Source organism: Chaetomium tenue (genome assembly GCF_020726465.1).
Source record: "Chaetomium tenue strain MPI-SDFR-AT-0079 chromosome Unknown F5144scaffold_4, whole genome shotgun sequence".
NCBI lineage: Eukaryota > Fungi > Ascomycota > Sordariomycetes > Sordariales > Chaetomiaceae > Chaetomium > Chaetomium tenue.
This window is the reverse complement of record NW_027117332.1, coordinates 4,478,839-4,502,887: the sequence shown is the minus strand read 5'-3', so window position 1 is coordinate 4,502,887 and position 24,049 is coordinate 4,478,839. Positions and strand designations below refer to the sequence as shown.

Below are 24,049 nucleotides of genomic sequence, written 5' to 3'. Positions count from 1 at the left end.
GGATCGGTTACTGTTCCGTTCTCATTTTTGGATTGTTTGGGGTCGGACGCCGCAGGTGTGTTCTACACAGTGGCAGTTGTTTGATCTCGAGATTTCAGTCCCAGGGTGAGACGGGCAGACGGAAGCGGGAAACGGGAACGGGGGTTTACGATCATCATCACTTCACGACACTCCTTACGTGTAATGTCTTATGCCGCATGTGGCGTTTGTTTGTTTGGATTCTTTTTTTTTTGAGATTTTTTTGCGAGATACCCCGTTCTGTACTCGTCGTTGAGGCTGAGTATGGACATGTCACTCCTTTTTAGTATATGCATGCATGAGTCGAGCGAGAAACAGGGCATAGATGGATTGTCAGTCAGTCTTTACTGTATACACTGTATGGGAGGCAAGGGCGAGAGGATTTGGGAGATTGGAGAGGGCAAGCAAACGTTGGAGGGTTGGAGGGATGCCTCGATGTGGATGGAGAGTCTAACTAATTGGGGGCTGTCCGGGTTTGGTGGTTGTTGCTGTTTGTGTCACACACTCCCCCCACCCATCTCTGACCGGCGAAGATGCGCTGCTGCAGCAACATGAGTTGAGATTGAATGAATCTCTATCACACCATCCCAGTTCCTGTGTCTCACGCCCCGCGAGTCATGTCGTGTTGTGTGGTTGCTCCCAGCGTCTAGCTGCACGGTACTAATTTCCTCACCAGCTGCTGTTGGTGCCGGGTTCTCGGCATGTTTGCCTCGGCACGACTCCGGGGACAGGCACACGGTTGCAGTTGGGCGATCGCGACGTGTCAATAGTTGCGCTTTTGCTAGATGGGCACAGATAGGGTCTCATTTCGTTTAAGAGCTGGGGGGGGGTGTGTGGGTGTGGTGGGTGGTGGACGGGAGGGGCCGCAATGGGGTCATCTGCTTTTCGGATGGTCGCAACCGGGTGTTGTTCATGTTGGTTGTTGGTTGCTGGTTGCTCTCGCCTTTGCGATCGCCGCGTCGGTCGCCGGTTCGGGCGCTGTCACATATTACCCGGCAGGGCATATTGGAGAATTTGGGTAAAAAGATGCGGTAACTAAGGTAACCTAACTAGTTATGTACAAAGTAACGAACTCTACGCCCGTGGAACCATCACACACACACACAAACACTGGCACACACACACCGCCACAGCTGATGGTGTTCGGGCCTGGTGTGTGTCTTACAACTTGATCAACCACCTCGCATGTCACCACCCCTCCACCCCCTCCACCTCCACCTTCACCGGCACATGCAGCAGGCCATCGCGCGGCAGCCTGCCCGCGCGGATGTTGACCTGCAGGGCCTGATGAATCAGTCTGGGCTCGGCCAGGCCCGCGTCGCGCTCGGTGCGCCAGCTGACAAAGTCGGCCTGCGACGTGCCCGACTTGAGGTGCTTGTTCTGCGCCATCTGCTCGGCTACGGTCGACGCGGCTTGCGGGGTGGCGCGCGGGGTCTTGGGCGGGTAGTCGTGGCCGGTGTAGATCTTGTAAGCGGGGGGGAGGGTGAAGAGTTTGGTGGCGGTTTGGTAGCTGTGGGTTTTGGGGTGGGTGGGTGAGTATAAGTGGTTCTGGTAGAGTTGGATGGATGGGGAAAGGGAGAGGCACTAACAGGTCGTCGGCGTTGCCGCCGGGGAAGTCGCAGCGGGCGGAACCGACGTCCGAGTTGAAGATGGAGTCGCCGCAGAAAATGTTTCCTGGAGACGTTAGCAGTCTGGCTGGAATAAGGTGGTTGCGCATTTCGAGTGGGTGTTTGGGGTCGCGGCCCTGAGTTAGGGGAATAGGGGCAGCTTTGTGATAAGGAGACAGGAGGACTCACCCCCAATCAAGTATCCCATGTGATCTGGCGTGTGTCCGGGCAAGTGGACAGCTTTCGCCTCGAGTTCCCCCACGTGGAAGATCTCATCATCCTCTAGCAACTTGTCAAAGACACCCTCGTACTCCTCCTTTGCGATGCCATATCGCTTTCCAAACCGCTCCTGGACCTCAGCGATCCGCTTCCCAATACCGACTCCAGGCTTCTTCCCGTCTTTGGCCAGCCGGGTCTGAAGGTACTTTGCTGCCGTCAGATGGTCGGCGTGGACGTGTGTCTCGAGGAGATGCTCGACGGTGTAGCCCTCCTGCTGGACCAGGGCAAGCAGGTCATCGGCAGACTTGGTGGAAATGGCGTTGCGGGCCGGGTCAAAGTCGAGGACGGGATCGATGATGACAGCGGCCTTGGTGGACGGGTCGGCTACAACGTACTGCCAAGTCGAGGTCTGCGGCTCAAAGACGGTGTGAACGATGGGCTCCATGGTGATAGTTGGGGGCACAAGTGGTTGAACGGGATGTTTATTTTGGAATGATTTGGATTTTTTGACTTGTAGATGTAATGTTGAGCGTAGATACAGCGGACTAGATAAACCCCTAGCTTTTTGACTCCTCAATGGTTGAGGTCGAGCATCATACGTCAGATATGTCCGCAGGTTTGGGCCAGTTTTCTGGCACCTTGGCTGTAGTCCCGCATGATCTCCGGCGAGCTGGTTCAAAGTCGCCGACCTCCATCCCCCGGGAGATCGGGGACAATGAAGGTGGCGGCTGGCCTCAACAAAGACCGAGAGCCGTCGAAGTGGACGGGTGAGCGACGGGATAGGGGTTGGCATCATCACACTGCATCATCATCATGGGAGGCGGACGAAGGGGGATGGAGACGCTCGGCCATGTTCGTCCCGAAAAGTGTCCGTTTCCGGTGTGATTCGCCGATAACAAAGGGTTGCCACCGTCATGGCATCATGGCCATGGTCATGGTTATAGTTGTTATGGAGTTATGGTCGGCCTTGACTCCAGGGTTCGGGTTCGTTGAGCATGTTTCGTGTTTCCATGTTCCGTCGGCGGCTTAGGATGTCGGCTCGTCGCCGATGCCGTGTAACCCGACGGCTTCCGTAATGCGGCATCGTACTTCGAACACAGTAGCGAGCGGTAAGGTGCACCGAGAACCGCGACCGGGGATGGGGCCGCGCAGTGAGGCCGTGGACGGGCCGTGGATTTATGGGTCCCCGAACAGGCTCCACTTGACGCCGGGCTTCGATCTGGGGATCCATGAAGAAGCCCGAAGGGATGGGTGGGTTTTCAAAACCAAGGTTGGCAGTTCGCCGACCATCCAAAATTGGGGAAATCCCATCCCCAATCCCCTAGAAATTACCGAGGGGCGGGTCAGCCCTGGGAGCGAACCCGAGCCCGAACCAATTCTCAAGCCTTTCCTCCTTTGGCTCTTTGCGTACGCGAGGAAAGTGCGGGAGCCAAGATCCCTGGTGGCCGGATCCGGGCTTTGGACTTGGGGATGGTTCTTTCCTTCGGGGATATTTTACACCAGATAACAGATTGCAAAGGCACTCAGCCAGGCTCAGCCAGGTAGCCCACACCACCTCGGCGAGTTCCTCACATTCCTTCCTTCCATGTTCCATGCTTGCTAAGGCACTGATCACCGATCACCGTCGGACCGTCGGCTGCACTAACCCACTGTGCCACTTCACCACGGCGGAGCGCACTACACTACACTAACTAGCACCCAAAGATTTCACTCACCTCTAACCTAACTAACCCTTACCCATGAATCCCGACACCTTGATTCCTGATTCGTAATCTTTCGACGAGATGGCACTAAACGCCACCCCTGCCGGTGAGTGGTGGCCGAACATCCCTTTGATCCGTGGACAGCTTTCAGCCCGCCATCCCTGAACCTGGAAGCATGTTTAGTCTAGTGTGGGAAGCTCGGAGATTTAAGAGTGCAGGCCGTGGCGTTTGTGGTGGGCGCTAGTTTGTATATAGTTGTATCTACTTCGTACACTCCTTCAAATCATCACAATATCAATAGCTACGGTAGTTGCTTTAGTTGATCACCTTGACCAACACCAAACCCTCCACAATGAACAACGTTCTGACAGGTGCCGCCATGGGCGCCGCCCTCACCACTGGCGGCGTCTACGCCCCAGATATCATCCTCGCCCAGTTCAACTTTACCGACTTTACCATGCTGCAGACCTTTCTCTCCGCCGCCGCGGGCAGCACGTATGTCTCCCTTCTCTCCTCTTCCTCCCTCCCAATTGTTGTTCCCCTATCCCCTTTCCCCTTTCCCCTTTTCCCCTCCACGCAACCCCCTAATCCAACCCCAACCCCTACCCCCCATCCCACCTGAACTAAACACAAATCCCAAACAACCCCCCAACCCCCAAACAAAGCTAAACTAACCCTCTCTCCCACCCAGCCTCCTAGTAACAACCTTCCAAACCCTCCACCTGACCACCCTCCCCCCGCGCCCCCCCTCCACCCTCACCACCTTCTCCCCCACCACCTGCCCCACCTCCCCTACTGGCCTCACTCTCTACAGCGGCAACATCCTCGGCGGCTCCCTCCTCGGCATCGGCATGGCCGTGTCCGGCGCCTGCCCCGGAACAGTACTCGCCCAGCTCGGTGTGGGGGTTACCTCGGGGAGGTATGCGCTGTTGGGGGCGGTGTTGGGGGGGGTGGCGTGGGCGGGGCTTGCAAGGGGGAAGAAGGAGGGGGGGGCGTGTGCTGTTGGTTCTGGCAGTTCTGTTGGTGGTGGTGGTTATGGTACTGTTGGTGCTGATAAGGGGGGTGTTGCGGGGGCTGCTGGTGGTGACGGGGTGGGAGCGGGAGAGGGGAAGTCAAAGCCGGTCGAGACATTGTACGAGGCACTGGGAGTGAGCCGGGGAGCGTTGCTTGTCGGGCTGGAAGCGGTGCTGGTGGCGGCGATCGCGGCGTCCGTCAAGTACACCAACGCGCGCGCGGGCGAACAGCGCGGGATACCGCCGTACTTGGCGGGACTGGCCATCGCCGCGGCGCAGCTGGTGTCGATGGTGCTGAGGGGGACGCTGCTGGGCGCCTCGACGGCGTTCGAGGAGCTGGGCGGCTGGGTGTGGGGGTCGAGGAAGTACGCCAACGTGCTGTTCTCGCTGGGGATGGTGGGCGGCGCCTGGCTGATCTCGCAAGCCGTGCCCGTGCTGAGGCCGGTTACCGACGTGGCCATCTCGCCCGTGAAGTCTGTGTTGGGCGGGTTTCTGATTGTGTTTGGGGCGCGGATGGCCGGCGGGTGTACGTCGGGGCATGGCATCAGCGGGCTCTCGCTGATGTCTATCTCCAGCTTCTTGACGGCGGCTGCCATATTTGGTGCGGGCGGGTTGACAGGGTTGTTGATGGATTGAGACATGGCTGATGTCTCGGGATTCAAGGAGCCTTTAAAAGGGGCGTGACTTTCACCATGTACATATTTTTGTCCTTACCTGTACTTATTGCAAGTCCCGGGACCTCTTAGGGAAGTCCTGCACATATATTACCTCTTCACTTTCTCATCATTCCGTCCAGGCATCATAATCCATTCGAACATATCCCGTCAGTAGCTAGCTAGCTCTTTCATTTTTGTATGACATTACTTTGACCCGTAAGCGCCCTTGACACCCCCTATTTCTTCCCCAACCTCGGCAACCTCAGCGGCACGACCAACAAAAACGCCACCACCGTCAACACCGAGCATAGCATAAACGTAATTCTTAACGACGCCTCATAGCTCTGCACCACCGACTCCCGATACTCGCGCGGCAAGTCCCGGATCGCCTCCACCGACTTCCGCACCAGCGCCACGACGGCCTCCTTCTCCGGCCCCTTGACCAGCTCGTCCAGATAATACCACAGCGCGTTCTGCACCACCAGCGAGCTGCACGCCACGCCGAGCACCTGCCCCAGGCTCCGCCACAGCATCAGCGTGCTCGTCGCGACGGCCTGCTCCCGCTGCTCGCTGACGGTCAGCAGGGCCATGAAGGTGCCGGGGAACTGGAACCCCGAGCCCGCCGCGCCCGGCAGGAGGCAGAGGATGTAGAAGAGGGCGGGCCAGCCGCGCTGCATGGAGGTCAGGCACAGGGCGCCGACGACGCCGAGCGAGGTGCCCAGGACGAGGGGCCATTTGAGGCGGCGGGTGTAGCTGATGAGGAAGCCCGTTGCGGTGCCCGCGGCGGACGCCATGCCGGAGGAGACGACGAGGCGGAAGCCTGACGTTGTGGCGCTGGTGAGGAGGACTCCCTGGAAGAAGAGGGGTCTGGGTTGGGATTAGATAGCTACTAGTGTGTTGAGGATAGAAGGGGGCTTACACATTGAACAGGATGGCGTTGGAGGTGAGAGCAGTGATGTGGTTAGAGAAGATCAGGTTCATGTGCGGCGACTTGGAAATAAGGTGGAGCGGCATGATGGGCTTGACGGCGCGAGTCTCGACGTAGATAAACGGAGGAAAGAACACGGCGAAGCCCATGAGCGAGGCGATAACGAAGGGATGCGACCAGGGAAGCACGTTTCCGCCGAGGTTCTGAATTATTAGCGACAGAAGCTCAAATCTAGGTTAGGAGACTTACCAAACCCAGGATGAGGGACGTGACAGAGCTGGACAGCAGGATGGAGCCCTTGAAGTCAAACGTGCGCATGGCCTCGCGCAACGTCTGCTTCTTGTTTCCATTTAAGCCCAGATCACTTGGGACGACGACGATGGCGACAACGAGACAGATCACGATAATCGGCACCTGCACGCCGAATTCCCAGCGCCAGCCGAGATAATCCGCCATTGCACCCCCCAAAGCCGCACCCAACATCGAGGCGAGACCGTAGGTCATGTTCACGTATGACTGGAAGGCACCACGAATCCTATCCAAGTCAGTCCTTATGTCCATAAAGTCGACGAGGGGCTTGCTCACTCGATCGGCACGGTATCGCTCACAATGATGCTTCCAAGCGTCATCATCCCGCCAGCTCCGAACCCACACACGGCCCGGGCAATAATAAAACTCGTCATGCTTTGCGCAAGCGCACACCACACCGTCGCAAACAGGAAAACGGCAGTCGTGATTACGTACGGGGCCTTCCGCCCAACCGCATCTGATAAACCACCGAGGACGGGCTGGAAACTGGTCGACGTTAACAAAAACGCGGTCGAGAGCCACGAGGCCGAGTTACTGCTCCCAAAGTACGAGGTGATCACGGGGTGGCTCGACGCCATGATGGTGCCGTCAAAGCAGGCGATGAAGTAGCTGGCGTTGATCTGGAGAAAGAGCAGCCAGAAGCGGGCGACTGAGATGCCGCCGAGGTAAGGGTTTTTGCTCTTGGAGATATCATCGAGATCTTCGGCGGGGCTCAAAAGGGGAGTTTCCTCGTCGAGGATGGCTTCGCCCTCTAAGGGTTTAGCAACCGCACGAGGAGTACTTGGCTGGTGCCGGCCACGATAGGGGCTGGCGTCGCGGCGCCGGCTCCTGCTACGACTTTGGACCCGAGTGTTCCGTAGCATACTGTGCTGGAAGGACTCGGGCTCCAGAAACGGCGCGGCAGACTGAACAGACCGTGAGAGCAACACGTCAAACTGGTTAGGGTCCATGTCTTCACTGCCGGAGTCATCATCTCGGCGACGGGACGGCCGGCTGCGGCTGGGGATCGGGTCGGCACCCGACATGGAGTCCGGATGCGTGGTATCTGTTCTCTCGGTCGTCATTGCCAATTCTCGCCTTCCTTTGATCAGTTAGTTTGGTGGAAAAGCTCAGCTGGGTATACAAGAGACCGAGGTGAGTTTGGCATTCGCTATATCTGTGAAAAAGGCCGATGACTCCTTCGACCTGCTGCCTCGTCCCGCCCGGTGCACCTAATCCTTCCGATGTTCGGTCCGCGTCCCCCAGCCTTCCTGTCTGGGCAAGCCGGTGTTCATCGGATCCTTGCATATTGTTGTCCCCAATCGCGAGCTGGGTGGGGACTCGCTCCCGGGTGGATGCAACGGCGGGGTGTGCAGCATATTCCCGCTTCATTAGCGCCGGTGTGCGGCATGCGGCGTGCATGCAGAAATGCAGCCATAACTAGTTATAGCCATCCAAGTGCTTAGCCATAAAAGCTCGGTCACGATGGGCCACCTTGTTTCCGAGGCAACTGTGCGGGGCGATCCAAAGTCCGATCATTCATGACACAGTCTGTCGTATTTCGTTTCAAAACCAGCGTGTGCAGCGTATCTCATAGGCGGCTGTTGAATCAAGATGCTACGTGGGGGGATGATTATGACACAGAGGTTATGTGCTGTGACTCGCCAGCGCGGCAGGAACCAGTATGCCGGCTCCGGTGATGCCGCCATCGTGGCAGGGAGTCAGAACGACCTTGACCGGCGCTTGTGCACCGAACTGGCGGTCTAGAACTTCGTCGATGAGCCTTTGCGTGTCACCCAAGTAATTCTGGAAATGTTGTATGCAACCACCCGTGTAGCCAACGGAGAGCACCGTCTGCTCGGCGCCTGTTTTCTCAGCGCCTGGCTCGGGTATTTCTTCGGCACACCGCAAGAGCCCCACAGTCGAGGCGGCGATGATGCCGGCGGCCCGGACCTGGATGGCCTTCGCGATGCGGTAGAGGGCGTTGGCCAGCTCGGCCGTCCACCGAAACGACGAGTCTCCTGGCGTAAACTCTCTCTCGAGCTGCTGGAGCATTGGCCCCCTTGTGCTCTCGGGGTGAAGGTGGCTAATGAAGGTGGTTGGGAGGCCAAATCTTTCATGTAGTTTGTTTGGCAGGAGGCTGACCGGTAAACCCAGAACAGTCCCATAGTAATCGAAGAATATGAGGCGGGCCAGTTCGCCCAGGTATCTCCCGGCAGTCATGTACTCGAGTGGCTGGAACCCGGGGATTTCGCCAGCCTGGTCCAGTTCCATGTCCCACCGGCTGATGAGGCCGAGTTTCCGGAGGGGAGGTGTTGTGCCCCTGATGCTCCATTCGGTATTGACGGCAATCTTAACATCTGCGACCTCCTGGCCGGGCACGATACTGATGGAGGCCGGCCGTTTGCTTTCGTGCAGGGTGCTCAACTTTAGAGGAAGCGTGGCGTTGCAACCAGTGCCAACGATCAATCCCATGGCAGCCTTCCGGTGCGCTCGAACTGGGAACTGGTAAATGAAAGACACGAGAGTTGCCACGGCGTCATTCGCAATAGCTGCAATCCGGATGGGCGGCATGTCGGCGGTCCGGTGCTTTTCATAGCCCACCGTGAGGTGCTCGCCCAGGTCCAGGTTGGACGTGACTGCAAAACCCTTGCCCATAGGCATGAGAATTGCCTTGGAGAGCGACTTCTGCTGCATGGGAAAGCTGAAGGTCACCCCCATGGGAAGTTCAGCGGTACGGGAGACAGCCAAGGTTTCACAGCCCTTGCGCACCACCTGAGCGACCTCCTCACCTATCCAGGAGAACAGACTTTCCGAATTTTGACTCTTCAGGTACTCCTGAATGGGCCATGATTGCTCAAGGAGACGATTCAGCTGGTGGCCATCCTCTGTTGCATCTTCCCCCGCAAATAGCTCAACAAAACCGACACGCAGGTTCGACCCGCCGCTAGAGAAGTCAGTGGGGAACTCGGGATGGTTTTGGATGCCTTACATATCTATGGCGAGGAATCTGCAGCATGTTAGGCTTGGTGACACGATGCATGCCGGCGTTGGGAGACCCACCGGCCATGGTCTCTCGTAGTAGGACGCAAGACGGACTCGGATATCGGAGTCGGTAAAAATTGATCTGAGGACTCGGCAGATAAATGACGGAAGGTCGATTCCAACTCATGCGAGAGTTCTATAACAGTGTCGATGTCGATAGCCAAGGGCCGCAAGAAGTCGTCTAGAGAGAGGGCGGCCATACTTGGTCTTGGAAGTCGAACTTTCCAACTTAGGGAACTAACCTTGCTTAATATCCACCGAAGAGGTTAGAAAAGAGAGAAGAAAACGCTTGAAGAGCGAGTGTCACTATTAACTGCAGACGATGAGGGAAAGAGCGGATAACCACAAGTATGGTGAGTTGTCAGGGGACTCGAGAAGGCCCACGGGTACCTATTATGGCAGGAATATTGCACAGCCATCTTCCAGCTCCTGCCTAGCTTAGCTACATAAAACCTGGGTGAAGTTGAAATTGGACTGCAAGGGGAAGGTACGATCCGAGAGACGGAGAGGATTGTATCAGGTAAATTGCTCTCGAAACTGGCAGAAGAGCACCTTGAGGACTTGGATTCCATTGGCTTTTTATCATAGTAAGTTTACGAGTTTACCCATCTTGAAATCCAGCAGTGAAACGTTGTATGCAGAGATCCCGGCGCACCTGGGCCAGGACGATCCCACTTATTTTGTAGTCCCAAGCTTGTCGCCCACGTCGCCCCGCCGGGCCGCTCATGGCTCCCACTAGGTGCGCGGGTCCGCGCGGATTACGTAATTCCAAATGCTAATGTAATCGCTAAATATGCATCTAACAGAACAGTGCCCCGCGCCTCCATCAACGCCAACACCACTTCCACCACCACCGATACCAAAAACTCCACCACAGACCTGTGCTTGTGACGGCTGGGAGATTGACATAATTTTGTCCCCTATCCTAACCGAGATCTAAAACGACTTCTTTTATTTTGAGACATCCGGTGGAAGATTTTGTCTTTTCCAGATGCCTGGTGCGGCGCGCGGTGGTTCAAACGTCATCGACGTCATGAGAGGCGATTCCGGAACTCCAGGAGCGGGACAACGCCGCCCCCAGCGAAAGAAGGTGAAGACGAGAAGGGCGATAGAGTCAAAGCTACAAGAAGATATGGACTGGGAAGAGGAAAGCAACATTGAGAAAATGCCGAGAAATCACAAGAATCGCACCATCCGGGTTGCAGCAGCCGATGAGGCGAGGGACGAGACCCGAGAATCAGAACAAACCGTGGATCATGACTTTAACAACAAATTGAACATCATGAAAGCAGAAATTCAGACGGAATTCAAAAAACTTAAGGACCATATGGCAGAGGAGATCGCCAAAATGACGGCCCAGCTGACTCAAGAGCTGGCACAGGCGCGAGAGGAGCTCACTCAAGCCCGCAGTGAGCTCGAGCACACCAAGATACAGCTACACACCATGACTAGAGCTCAGGAGACCCCATCGTGTCGACCGACGTATGCAGACATCGCCCGACGGACCCCTCTGGTCAGCATTCCCACCCCGCCGACCTCCACCGGTCGGCCGGCGACACCGGAACCAGCGTTCTGCACGGTGGACATGTCAAGGGTTCCGGAGGATCATGCCAGTGAAGCTACACCAGTAGCGCTTCGCAAGCTCATTGAGCATGAGATGCGTGCGCCTGGCGACCAACCCAGCTGGCGCTGTGTTGCCGTCACAAGAGATAGAGGAAGCACCAATTGTCTTAGGGTCATCAGTAGGAACGAAGGGGAATTGAAGAAGATCAAAGACATCGTCGAAGCAAAGAAAACGCCGGGTGCGAGAGTCCTTCGAGATCAGCTGTACCCGATCAAAGTCGACAATGTCAACCGTATGGCTGTCCTCGACCGTGAGAGCAAGGTCCTTCCTGGGACCGCGGAAGTCCTGGGCCAGGAAAACGACGTGCAGATTGCCAAGATAGCTTGGCTGAGTCGAAAGGACACTGCAAAAGCGTATGGATCCATGGTAGTGTATGTCACGAAACTCGGCGACGCCAAGAGACTCCTCAATGAAGGCTTCTTCTACGCCGGAGGAGAATCAGGGTATACGGGGGTGTTCGAACGTCGGATGCGGCCGGACCAGTGCTACAACTGCCAGCAGATCGGCCACAAAGCGTTCCAGTGCAGAAACCGTCAAGTGTGCGCCAAGTGCGGCAAGGACGGTCACCACCATCGCAGCTGCAGCGAAGTGGTTGCCAAATGCATCCTATGCGGCGGCCCACATGAATCATTTAGCAGAAGTTGCCAGAGGCTCTACCCATCTCGTCATGAGTAGAACACTCCGCCTAATCCAGCTTAATGTGAGAAAGCAAGGTGTGGTGCACGAAAGCTTGATGAACGACAAGGACATTCAGAACGCAACAGTCTTGGCCATCCAGGAGCCTCAAGCACATAGGATTCATGGCCGACTCTTCACAACCCCCATGGGACATCACAAGTGGATCAAGATGGTTCCCTCGACTTGGAGGGAAGGCAGATGGGCAGTTCGAAGCATGCTTTGGGTGAACAAGGACGTGGAGGCGGAACAGGTACCGATAGGGTCACCGGACATGACAGCAGCAATCTTAAGGCTCCCCGGTCGGCGAGTCTTGGTAGCATCGGTCTACATACCAAACCAGGACCCTCAAGCTCTACGGGAGACGTGCGACAATTTACGCAACACAATCATGGATGCAAGACGAGACGCGGGCACGACGGTAGACGTGGTAATTGCCGGAGACTTCAACCGGCACGACCAGCTGTGGGGAGGAGACGATGTATCTGTGGAAATACAAGGAGAGGCAGATCGTATCATCGACCTGATGAACGAGTTCGCCCTTCGCAGTCTGCTTCGACGGGGCACAAAGACATGGCATGTCGGGGATTACAACGCGACCATCGACCTGGTCCTGGCGTCTGCCGAGCTGGCGGAAACAACAGTCAAGTGTGCGATCCACAGGACGGAACACGGATCGGATCACCGTGCGATTGAGACGGTCTTTGACACCTTGGTCCCAGTACCAAAGGAACGGGACCGGCTTCTGCTCAAGAATGCACCTTGGAAGGAAATCAAAACCGGGATTGCGAGGGCACTAGACGCCACCCCTTCGGGAGGCACTGTACAGCAGCAGACAGACCGACTAATGTCGGCGGTCTTGGAGACGGTCCAAACCCTGACACCGAAAGCGAAACCATCGCCATACGCCAAGCGGTGGTGGACAACCGACCTTACACAACTGCGTCGCATTTACACATACTGGAGGAACCGTGCTCGGACCGAACGACGAGCCGGGCGACCCTTGGTGGACTTGGAGGAAATGGCGAAAGCGGCTGCGAAACAGTACCACGACGCTATCCGGCAACAGAAGAAGAAACACTGGGACGACTTTCTTGAAGACAATAGCAATATCTGGAAGGCTGCCAAATACCTAAAGTCTAGCGACGACATAGCGTTCGGGAAGGTGCCACAGCTCGTCAGAGCAGACGGAACAGCCACGGCCGACCACAGAGAACAGGAAGAAGAACTCCTAACCACCTTCTTTCCTCCCCTTCCAGAGAGGATTGAAGATGAAGGTGCTAGACCGCAGCGAGCTCCCGTAGCAATGCCGCCGATCACCATGGAAGAGGTAGAGCGACAACTATTCGCAGCCAAATCTTGGAAAGCACCTGGGGAGGACGGCTTACCGGCGATAGTCTGGAAGCAGACTTGGCCAGTGGTCAAGCACCGTGTTCTCGCACTATTTCGAGCATCTCTGGAGCATAGCACACTGCCCAGTCAATGGCGACACGCCAAGATCATACCGCTTAAGAAGCCCGGCAAGGACGACTACAGTGTTGCCAAAGCCTGGAGACCGATTTCACTTCTAGCAACGCTCGGCAAGCTGCTGGAGTCGGTCGTCGCCGAAAGGATCTCACATGCGGTTGAGACATATGGGCTCCTCCCGACCAACCACTTCGGAGCGCGCAAGCAACGATCGGCGGAGCAAGCGCTCATACTCCTCCAGGAACAGATTTACACCGCCTGGAGAGGTCGAAAGGTAGCAAGTCTGATCAGCTTTGACGTGAAAGGGGCCTACAATGGGGTCTGCAAGGAAAGACTTCTTCAGCGGATGAAGGCACGAGGCATCCCAGACGAGCTGCTTCAATGGACAAACGCCTTCTGCTCGGAGCGCACAGCCACAATTCAAGTCAATGGATATACATCCGAGGTTCAAAGCCTACCTCAGGCTGGTCTACCTCAAGGCTCTCCCCTATCTCCGATCTTATTCCTCTTCTTCAACGCGGACCTGGTACAACGACGAATCGACAGCCGCGGTGGTGCGATAGCCTTCGTGGATGACTTTACAGCGTGGATCACGGGACCTACGGCGCAGAGCAACCGAGAAGGCATAGAAACCATCATCAGGGACGCCCTAGACTGGGAGACAAGGAGTGGTGCGACCTTCAATGTCCAGAAGACAGCAATCATACACTTCACTCGCAAAATCTATAAGACCGACGCACAACCATTCACGATCAAGGGGCAGATTGTCAAGCCTCAAGACCATGTCAAGGTCCTTGGCGTGCTCATGGACACAAAACTAAAGTACAAAGAACACATTTGGAGGGCTGCGTCCAAAGGCTTGGAAGCAGCGATGGAACTGAAACGCCTCCGAGGTCTATCCCCATCAACGGCGCGGCAGCTGTTTACATGCACAGTTGCCCCCGTGGTAGACTACGCCTCCAATGTGTGGATGCACGCATGCAAGAATAAACTCGCAGGACCCATCAACAGGATCCAGAGAATGGCGGCGCAAGCGATCGTGGGGACCTTCCTCACAGTGGCAACGAGCGTAGCGGAAGCAGAAGCTCACATTGCCAGCGCACAAGATCGGTTCTGGAGACGGGCCATCAAACTATGGACCGACATTCACACCCTGCCATACACCAACCCATTACGCAGAAACACGTCTCAAATGCGAAAGTTCAGGAAAAGCCACCGCTCGCCACTCTACCAGGTGGCAGACGCACTCAAAGACATCGCAATGGACGAGCTGGAAACCATTAACCCGTTCACATTGACACCTTGGGAGAACCGTGTACAAATTGTCACCAACGACCCGACGACAACACGCCGGAATGCCGACTACGATATTATATGCATCGCCGTAAGCAGCTCGGCGCGAAACGCCCTGGTGGGAGTTGGCGGAGCTGCGACGCTGCCGGCATCTGTATACGGCACCCCAAAACTTGGGACCTTCTCCTCTACGCTTGGCTCGAGGTCGGAACAAAATCCATACTCTGGGGAACTTGCGGCCATCGAACGAGCGTTAGGCACACTGCCAACGGTTAGATCTAGCCGCATCGAGCTCTCAACACGCAACAAAGCGGCTGTTCTCGCGATCCGACACGCTCGACGACAGTCTGGGCAACGGCACATCTGCCATATATACCAATCAATCAGAGAACTACGCAGGAACGGAAACACAGTATCAATACGATGGTTCCCTGCGAGAGAAGAAAACAAGCTTTGGGAAATCGCCAAGGGGAACGCCAAACATGCCACTCGACAGGGCGCCGCTCCAGAAGTACAAATGCCCAGGATGCGGTCGACAACCCTCAACGTAGCACGGTCCAAGAGAGGCAGCAGCAATCACCTGCCAGACAAAGTCGGAGCTCATTCCAAGCGAGTCGACGCAGCACTACCAGGGAAACACACCCAACTGCTGTACGATCATCTATCTCACAAGGAGGCTGCCAAACTTGCCCAGCTCAGAACAGGCATGGCAAGGCTCAACGGTTACCTCCACCGAATCGGAGTAGCACCGTCAGACCAGTGCGCATGTGGACAAGCAAAAGAGACAGTGGACCACTTCCTATTCCGATGCACAAAATGGACAGCATACCGAAGAAAGATGCTCGAATGTACAGACACTCAGAGAAGCAATATTTCCTTCTATCTAGGAGGGAAATCGCCGTCGGACAAGAACGACTGGACTCCTGACATGGCAGCCGTTCGCGCAACCATACGGTTCGCAATGGCGACGGGCCGACTCGACACGAACGAACCACAGGCCGACTAAATCACCTAACCCACCACACCCGACAACACCGACCCCCTCACCTCGTGACACAAATAGCAGGCACCGCTTCAGCCGCCGAAGATAGGACGTTGAACACTTGGAGAATCGCCTTCAAGCCAGCCTACTAACAGCCCTACTAAACCCACGAGAATCCGCAGAAAAATGGTAACTGTCGAAATATGAACTAGAATGAACTTTACGGGCTTCAAAGAGATTAGGACATATCTTGGGAAATGTATCGTCAGATTGTAATAGTTGCCCTTTCGGTTGACCCGCCGGGCGTTAATAAACTACCTACCTACCTACCTACCACCGATACCGCCGCCGCCGCGATGGCCACCTCTTTTGCAGACGACTGCCTCCCTCCTGAAAATATTTACGACTCTCGAAACGCCTTGTTTGAAGCAATCAATGCATGGGCTATAACGAGAGGTTACGCCTTCACGACTGGAAAGTCGACCACCGAGAAGAGCGGGAGAATGACAGTTACATACGCCTGCGACCGAGGCCGCCGGCCCCCCGAGGCATCAAGCAGTCGCCAGAGAAGAACTAGTAGTCGAGTGACCAGCTGCCCCTTCTCGGTCCTAGCTAAAGAGTCGTCCGATGGTAGTTGGGTTCTTAAACACCGCCCCGATTCTCGATTCTCGGTACATAACCATGAACCAAGCCAACACCCAGTCGCGCATCCAGTTCATCGACAACTCTCTGGAGGTACTTCACAACTTGCAGACTTCTCGAACGCTGGTCTCGCACCGAAAGAGATTCAGACCCTTGTACGACAAAGTGGCTCGCTAGTTACCCGGCAAGATATCTACAACCGGATCGCGGATGTACGTCGAGATGCTTGTGAAGGCCAGAGCCCGATTCATGCGCTAGCCAACCAACTCGAGAAGGAGGGCTTTTGGAGTCGAATCCAGTTTACACCAGATGGCCGTGTCACAGCAGTTCTCTTCGCGCATCCCGACTCCCTTGCTTACCTTCAAGTTTACCCTGAGCTACTACTTCTTGACTGTACATACAAGACGAATAAGTACGGCATGCCTCTCCTTGATATGATTGGCGTTGATGCAGCACAACGGTCTTTCTGTATTGCATTTGCATTCCTGAGCGGCGAGACAGAGGAAGACTACACTTGGGCTCTCGAGCAGTTAAAGTCACTGTACGAGCAATGCAATACTACTCTCCCGTCTGTAATTCTTACGGACCGCTGCCTTGCAGCCATGAATGCAGCTTCAGCGCTCTTCCCTTCTGCTGCAACGCTCATCTGCATCTGGCATGCGAACAAGGCAGTCCTTGCCCGATGCCAACCAGCATTCCCGGAGGCTGAGAAGTGGAAAGAATTCTACGACTCTTGGCATTCGATCATTAGTTCGCCAACAGAAGAGGAGTATGCCAACCGGCTTGCACAATTTCAACAAAAATACGCTGTTGAACACCCCAACGAGGTCGGGTATATCAAGACCACGTGGCTTATCCCATTCAAGGAGAAGCTTGTACGCGCTTGGGTCGACCAGTCGACTCATTTTGGCAATACAGCTACCTCACGAGTAGAAGGGATCCACGCCCTCCTCAAGTCATACTTGAGGAGATCGACATTCAACCTCTTCGAGGCTTAGAAGGCAATCCGACTTGCTCTCCAGAACCAGCTCGCCGAGTTACAAGCATGGCAGGCAAGGCAACAGACTCGGCCTCCGCTTGAGCTTTCTGGGGCATTGTATGGAGTCGTACGAGGATGGGTGTCACACGAGGCGTTAAGGAAGGTCGAGGAGCAACGGAAGCTACTTGCAGAGACAGACCGTCCTCGATTCCTAACTTGCACAGGTACTTTTACTCGTGTCTACGGGCTCCCATGCTTGCATGCACTTGATGCTCTCCAAGGCGAGCCTCTTCTTCTCAACCACTTCCACTCACATTGGCATTTAAAGCGCAAGGGAACCCCACAGCTACTCCTTGAGCCTCGCCAGCGCATTGAGCCAATTCGGGCTCAAAGCTCACTCCCCAAATCAAGTACAAAGCGGGAGCCGAGTCAGTTTGAGGCAGTTGAGGCCCAGGTCCAGGCACTTGAGCCCCGTCGGGCTCCAAGCAAGTGTACGAAGTGCCATGCAGTTGGCCATATAAGGACCTCAAGGGCATGCCCTCTGCGGTATTCAGATGTATTGTAATTAGTTCTGGCGATGGCGTTGATGGAGGCGCGGGGCACTGTTCTGTTAGATGCATATTTAGCGATTACATTAGCATTTGGAATTACGTAATCCGCGCGGACCCGCGCACCTAGTGGGAGCCGCCGCTCATGCTTGGCTTACCTAACGTTGTTCTCGGCAGCTCCCGAGGTCATGGGGTTGTCTTGTCGCAACAACACCACCTGCGGCATCACCACATTGTGACCTCTAGCATTGCAACCACGACGATTTCCAAACCTAAGCGCCCCAATACTTAACATTGTGATGGACGAGAAACACGCGCCGATGCCGCCGCCGATCCGTCGGGGCCTCAGCCCCCTCAGGATAGTCCTTACGACGGGCTACTTGGCTTTCGCAGCCGTCATTTGCTTCTACTTCACACCACGGGTGGCGCTTCCTCTTCCTCAGCCAGGCCTTTTAAAACCCGAGCAGGTCCCGGTAACTCTGGATCATGAACTTATCCCCTTAGAAGCACACATCATGAGCAAGTGCCCTGATGCAAAGGTCAGGCCACCGCCCACCCTCGTCGCTTCGGCTGGAGTTGCTAACATGCCCTAGGACTGCCTCCGGGAGCTAGTACTGCCAACAATGCAAAGGGTCTACGACAAAGTCAACTTCACGCTGTCTTTTATTGGAAAGTACGTCATCTTTAATTCCCCGTTGCCTCCCCTGTCGAACCCCGCTGACCCCCGTTCCCCAGGCCGACTGACCAGGACGATGGCGTGGACTGCAAGCATGGACCGGAAGAGTGTACGACCCCATATTTCTACACCGAAACTGAACGCATCTAATATCCGATAACAGGCCTCGGCAACATCATCGAGCTCTGCGCGCAGAGGCTTTACCCCGACCCCAAGACGTACCTCGGCTTCACCATGTGCCTAACGCGAGACTACAAACACATCCCGCAGCGCAGCTTGATCGAGGACTGTGCCCTGGAACATGCGATCGACTTTGACAAGCTCAACGACTGCGCGACCAAGGACGACGGGGCGTTTGGCATCGGCATGCTGAGGGAAAGCGTGGAGCGGACAGCCAAGGTACATCCATCCGTCTTCCCGGGATGGGCATCGAAGGTTCTATTCTAACTAACCGCCCCCCCAACCTCTAGGCCGGCGTCACAAAGAGCTGCACGGTCCGGCTCAACAACGAAATCTACTGCATCCGCGACGGCGGCAAGTGGACGGACTGCCCGTCGGGCCCGGGGGTCAACGACCTGGTCATCGCGATTAGGAAGCTGTACTCCGCTTAAGCGGCTCAAACACGTCGGCCCACAAGTCACTGGCCTCGCCCAGGGTGTAGCATAGCGTAACGGCGTCCATGCCCGCCTCGTCGTCCCCCTGCATGGTCTCGAGCTGCGCCATGACGCTCTCGAGCCCGACCGCCTTGCCCGTCGCCTGCGTGGCCCCCGCCTCCAGCGCCACGTGCACGATGTGGATGTGCAAGTGATAATACGTCGGCTGGTAGTGCACGTACAGCTTGAGCTGGTCCCGCTCCACGCTCGGGTACACCCCCGTGGCCGCGTCCAGGAACTTGGCCCGCATGTGCTGCAGCCAGGGGATGTGCTTCTTGCGCAGGTCGCGCAGGCTCCACAGGTCCCGCCGCTCCACCAGCCCCAGCAGGTGCAGCGCGTCGAGCGTCTTGCGGTCCCAGTTGAGGTCGGGCAGCAGCAGGAACCCTTCCTCCGGGTCCTGCCCGTAGGGGGTCCGGTAGATGACGTCCTCGGCCTCCTTGGTCCCCTCGATGATGTTGAACGCCCAGTTCAGCCGCCCCGCCTCCCGCTGCGCCTGCATGAACGGCCGCACATGCTCGCGGTAGATGGCCGCCGTCTCGGTCACGAACCGCACCCCCTGCTTGCTGTATTTCTTGATGTGTTTCTCGGTACACGGCCAGATGAGGTTGATTTTGAGATCGGCGAAGGCGCTGCTGGGGTGGTGGTCTTGGGTGGTGGTGTTGTCGCCCACCGCGCCGCTGTTGGCGAGGTACCAGTGGTAGATGTCGTTGGCCCCGAGGTTTTTTATGCTTCGTAGGGTGGTGGGGACGGAACCGAGGTAGTCGGGCGAGCTGGGGAAGGGCGCGCGCTCGAGGATTAGCAGCGCGGGCTGGTCGTCGATGGTGCCGACGAGGGAGGTCCGGCGGCCCGCTTGGTCTAGGTAAGGCGTGTGTGTCAATATTCGTGGTTTCAATATTCGTGGTTGGGATTGGCGTTGATTCTGCGTGTTTTGGGGGTTTGGTTTGGTTGTATGTGTACCTTGGTTGAGCAGCCGCTCGAATTGGAATCTCGGCACGAGTGCCTCTGCTTTTGCGTTGCTCTCGGTCATGACGGGTTGTGGAAGTGGCTACCTCAGGCTGCTTGGGTGGATGTGCTTGTGTGATGGGCCTGAGGAAAGTTCCCGGAGTGTGCCCCGCAGACCCCGCGTCGTCGCGTGCGACTCCACGCTGCGGAGCAGGGGGTTGCAGGGCTGATGCAGGGATAATAGCTCTATCTAACATCCATCACAGCTGAGCTCGTTCGATCATGGTTTCTTGGATGATATTTCACGTTTTTTTAAACTCGGCGGTAGCTCGAAGGTCTTTGGTTGTTATTCCATTTTTCTTGACATTTGTTTCCCGAAGTTATCAGCTATCGAAACCTCCCAACCCGGAAGCAGGAGGGAGGGTTGTTGAATCTGGGTAGTCTACTTTTTTACATAACCTACCTGGGTAGATATATATATATATAGCTTGACCCGAAAACAAAGTTGATGGTGCTTCTAGTCTCATTCATTGAGTAGTCTTATTTGAAGTAACGCGGCGGGGGGTCGGTGGTCGGTGTACACCTGCACATGAACGCTAAACGTCAACTTGGAGTTAATAGCTGCATCTATCTACCTAACACAACAATTCCCGTGAGGAGTTAGGGCAAGGGACAGATAGCACGTGCAGCGGTATTCTTCCTGTGAGGCAAAGGGTTTGCTATGCAAACGGTTCAACGGAGTAACCTGCCTTATGAAACGGAGCTATGGCAACAACGGTGGGGGCCGTGGCATGGAGATTTGGAGACTGGAGTGGTGGGGGCGCCGCGCAGGGTTACCATGATCTCGGGGCTGTGTTTGAAGAAGGTGGGGAGGGCGATACATGAGGTACCATGGAACCCCAGTCTTGTACCTCCAACCTGAGGCTGAGACATCCAGATCGGTTACTATGATGAGCCCCATCGGTACTGTCACTACAGCGAGGAGGGTGGATGGAGTGGACGGAGTGTGGTCGAGGTTAAGGGGCTCAAGAGGGGGCCGCAGTGATTTGGAAAGGAGAGAAACAATGGGAGAGAGAAGACAATCAACGGAATTTGGTGATCACGAGAAGTGTCCCATGGAAAAAACGAGTATGATCGGCTCCAGCCGGTGATCACGAAGCGGATGTTGAACCGGAGCCGTGCCGGGGGAGGTACCCGGGACGTCCCTCATTCGCGCGGGAGTACTTACGTAGTACCTAGTTTGTAGCAAACCAACGGCCGCGGAAATGACGGGGGCGGGACTCCGCAACAAACAAATCATTTTACATGTGAACTCCGTCTGGCCGAGCGGAGTATTTTCCATTATTGCCAGCAATCTATACTATGAACCAGGCGGTGTGTTTCGAGTGCAACATCAACTTTTCATCGACCGTCCCATCCGCCGGTCCGATGCCATCCATGAACGACAAAGGGCCTGTCTGCCTGCCTGCCTGCCTGCAATCTGTCAAAGCGCCGACCCTCCTTCGGCAGTTACCGAGCCGCCTCCATTGTCGTGATGGCGGGTTATAGTAGATACATAGCACCTACATCCATACACCCGTAACCGGCCATGGGAGGCAGGTAAGCTGCACGGAGCTCCCTCCGCTCGCACGAACCACGCATCGTCATCATCCACAGGGGGGTTGGTCCATACGCGAAGCTCTGACGTATCCGTATTCGGGCCGGCTCGGTTTGATGCCCCCAGGACGACCAGAAACGGATGCAGTGGCCGAACCCGGTTCCCTCGGGGAGCCGCTGAGCCGCTGAGCCGGCCCCCCCCAGACAAGGGTTGCTTTGCTTTGAGCGAGGTTGCATCGTCATGTTCTAGAATGCATGTTGGTTCGGAAGCGTGACTTGCGTGTGGTCGCACAGGCTGGGCGGCGGTCAACGCCCTGCCCTGATCGTCCCATCAGAGAAAGCCAGCCCTCGGCCATGTCCGTGGGGAGGATGGCATGGCGGCATAGGCAACACTCACTGTCTTGCCTCAGATTTTGACTCAGCGGGCAAGACCTGTCCATCGTGAATCAAGGTTGTTGAGCCCAACCATGTCTCAGTGTAGTTATTATGTTCATATTGAGTGACATCCAAGAGGATAGTTGTCTCCAACTGAGAACAGGAAACCCTGCCTTTTTAATGTACGATGTAAATAAAGTTATACGATCCGTCAAATTCTTGACTTTTGTGTTGGCCAACCTCCCATCCCATAATGAATAAGTCCTCCTAAATATGCCAGTAAAAGACTCCCAATCCGCTCCTGCCCTGGAAATGGATGTGCTCGCTCGCTCGCTTGCTGTGTGTGTGAAAGAGAAATCCAATGCTGATATGCCGGGCCCACGAGACCTGGCCTGGCCGTGTACTGACTGAAATGGTATCTCTCCCTCGCCGACTCCCCTTGGAAACCACCGACGCCCCATTGCTCGCGTCCCACTGAGGGAAAACCCCATCTTCCCGTGAACTTGGAGGCAACCATCCGTCCTGTGCAACGCAGCACGGCCCTAACGGCTATCCACCGCGGCAGCCGTATCGTACTCGGCCACCTGCATACCCGCGAAAATATTATCCGCTCCCGACCCCTTCCCTAGCCTCACCGCATGGTCCTCGTACTCCTCCACACTAGCTTCGGAATGCCTTCCACATCCATATCCTGGACCCCCTCATCCACCTCCAACGGGCCAGACGCGGCAGCCAGGGCCGAAACAGCAGGCGCAGGCGCAGGGCCGCCGGCGCTCCCCGGCTTATTGAGATCCTTGCGCATGCTCTGGGGGCGATAGCTCCTACCCTTCATGCCATCATCCTCATTCAGCTTCAGCAGGGCACCCGGGTCCTCGCGCTCGACGCGGGCCATCTCCTTGTCGGCGAGGTCCTTGGTCTCGGCCAGGCGGCGCTTGATGTTGGCGACCTCCTCGCCGCAGTCGCCGTCGCGCAGGAACTGGTGCGCGCCGTGCTCGCACATGCTCTGCACGTACTCGAGGCCCTTGTCCAGCTCGTCGTACACGTCCGGCGGCGCCGGCTTGCCGTCCGCCCCGAGCATGCCGCCCGGTCCGCCGCCGCCGCCGCCGCCGCGGCTCATCATCCGCCCGCCGGCGCGCGAGTACATGTTGCGGGTGGTGCGCGGCCCCGCGTCCATGCGGCGGGTGCTGACGTAGAGGAGGGGGGGTTCTTCGTCTTCTGTTGTTGTTGGTTGGCCGGGTTTCGCGGCGGCGGTCGGTGCGACGGCGATGGGGGCGTTCTCGAGTGATGTTCCGACCTCGATGGGCGCGTCGTCGTCGTCGGGGCTCTCGAGCTCGGCGAGGCGTTTGATCTGGGCTACTTTGGCCGCCATCTTGGCCTTGCGCATCATGTTGCGGCCGGCGCTCACAAACTTGACGAGCTCCTCGAAAAACATTTGTACGTAGCTATCGTAGTAGACGATGATCATGCTCCGGGTACGGTATTTCGGCGCCGCACCCTCTGCGCTGATGACCGAGTCTGTGCGTTGCCGCTTGCGGAGTGTCGCGCGTGCCCGTGCCTGGCCGGCTGCGCGCATCTGGCTCGCCTGGCGTTGCAGGGCTGATGGTGATTGCGATTCGGAAGGACTAGGCGGTGACGGCTGTTCGGTGCTAGCCTTCGCTGCTGCGGCACCGGCCGCGGCCGCGGCTGCCGCCTCGGCGGCGTTGTTGGCATCGGACTGTGCTACCGGGTCGCAAGGATGGGCTTCGGGCTCGTCGCGTGGCCTGAGAGATTCGGTCGACCCCTTATTCCGGACTGACTTGGTGCGGCATGATCCTGTCCCGGGAGACCTCGCTTTATTCTCTCCGGTCAGCTTCGCCAATTCAAGCTGGCGCTGCTCGATTTGGCCGTTCAGCTCGTCCAGCTTCTTGAGCCAATCCGGCACGTTGGTGATCAAGTTCTTGAGGGCGTCCATGGCGAGATCCTCCTCCTCTCCAGGAAGAGCGACCCCTCTGCGTATGTATGCCGTGTTGGGCAGCGGGTGCGTGCGTCGCTAGGCGGGCACGCACCTAACGCGAACACGCTGGTCGGCGGGTGTTTATACTGTGTTTGATGCCCTGGTGCAAGGGGCGGTGGCAATGGTG

General features: G+C 56.6%; 6 protein-coding genes across 6 annotated transcripts; 2 read left to right on the top strand and 4 right to left on the bottom strand.

The window, feature by feature from the left end:
• Nucleotides 1-1,206: 1,206 nt before the first annotated feature.
• Nucleotides 1,207-2,289, bottom strand: F5144DRAFT_593432 (beta-lactamase-like protein; the record flags this gene model as incomplete). The annotated part of the gene is made up of 3 exons (XM_066790463.1): nucleotides 1,207-1,528; nucleotides 1,608-1,713; nucleotides 1,815-2,289. 3 exons carry the CDS (start codon nucleotides 2,287-2,289, stop codon nucleotides 1,207-1,209), a joined length of 903 nt encoding a protein of 300 aa, XP_066643872.1.
• A 1,511-nt stretch (nucleotides 2,290-3,800) lies between these two features.
• F5144DRAFT_621431 (uncharacterized protein) lies at nucleotides 3,801-5,265 on the top strand. Its single transcript, XM_066792062.1, has 2 exons — nucleotides 3,801-4,042; nucleotides 4,239-5,265. Exons 1-2 carry the CDS (start codon nucleotides 3,900-3,902, stop codon nucleotides 5,194-5,196), a joined length of 1,101 nt encoding a protein of 366 aa, XP_066643871.1. The 5' UTR covers nucleotides 3,801-3,899; the 3' UTR covers nucleotides 5,197-5,265.
• Nucleotides 5,266-5,452: 187 nt separating this feature from the next.
• F5144DRAFT_491521 (uncharacterized protein) lies at nucleotides 5,453-9,677 on the bottom strand (the record flags this gene model as incomplete). Its single annotated transcript, XM_066785868.1, has 7 exons — nucleotides 5,453-6,083; nucleotides 6,136-6,206; nucleotides 6,394-6,558; nucleotides 6,753-7,534; nucleotides 8,094-9,241; nucleotides 9,425-9,442; nucleotides 9,496-9,677. The coding sequence occupies 7 exons, from the start codon at nucleotides 9,675-9,677 to the stop codon at nucleotides 5,453-5,455; spliced, it is 2,997 nt and encodes a 998-aa protein (XP_066643870.1).
• Nucleotides 9,678-18,007: 8,330 nt separating this feature from the next.
• On the top strand, nucleotides 18,008-18,810 carry F5144DRAFT_603451 (uncharacterized protein; the record flags this gene model as incomplete). Its single annotated transcript, XM_066791280.1, has 4 exons — nucleotides 18,008-18,226; nucleotides 18,281-18,360; nucleotides 18,423-18,472; nucleotides 18,527-18,810. The coding sequence occupies 4 exons, from the start codon at nucleotides 18,008-18,010 to the stop codon at nucleotides 18,808-18,810; spliced, it is 633 nt and encodes a 210-aa protein (XP_066643869.1).
• A 141-nt stretch (nucleotides 18,811-18,951) lies between these two features.
• On the bottom strand, nucleotides 18,952-20,043 carry F5144DRAFT_593429 (HIT-like domain-containing protein; the record flags this gene model as incomplete). Its single annotated transcript, XM_066790462.1, has 2 exons — nucleotides 18,952-19,871; nucleotides 19,974-20,043. 2 exons carry the CDS (start codon nucleotides 20,041-20,043, stop codon nucleotides 18,952-18,954), a joined length of 990 nt encoding a protein of 329 aa, XP_066643868.1.
• A 2,428-nt stretch (nucleotides 20,044-22,471) lies between these two features.
• On the bottom strand, nucleotides 22,472-23,880 carry F5144DRAFT_593428 (uncharacterized protein; the record flags this gene model as incomplete). Its single annotated transcript, XM_066790461.1, has 2 exons — nucleotides 22,472-22,579; nucleotides 22,627-23,880. 2 exons carry the CDS (start codon nucleotides 23,878-23,880, stop codon nucleotides 22,472-22,474), a joined length of 1,362 nt encoding a protein of 453 aa, XP_066643867.1.
• Between the last annotated feature and the right edge of the window lie 169 nt (nucleotides 23,881-24,049).

Coding starts and splice junctions, on each gene's coding strand:
- F5144DRAFT_621431 (XM_066792062.1), top strand. CDS start 3,900: ATGAACAACGTTCTGACAGGTGCCGCCATGGGCGCCGCCCTCACCACT. Junction 4,043..4,238: donor TCCGCCGCCGCGGGCAGCAC/GTATGTCTCCCT, acceptor TCTCCCACCCAG/CCTCCTAGTAACAACCTTCC.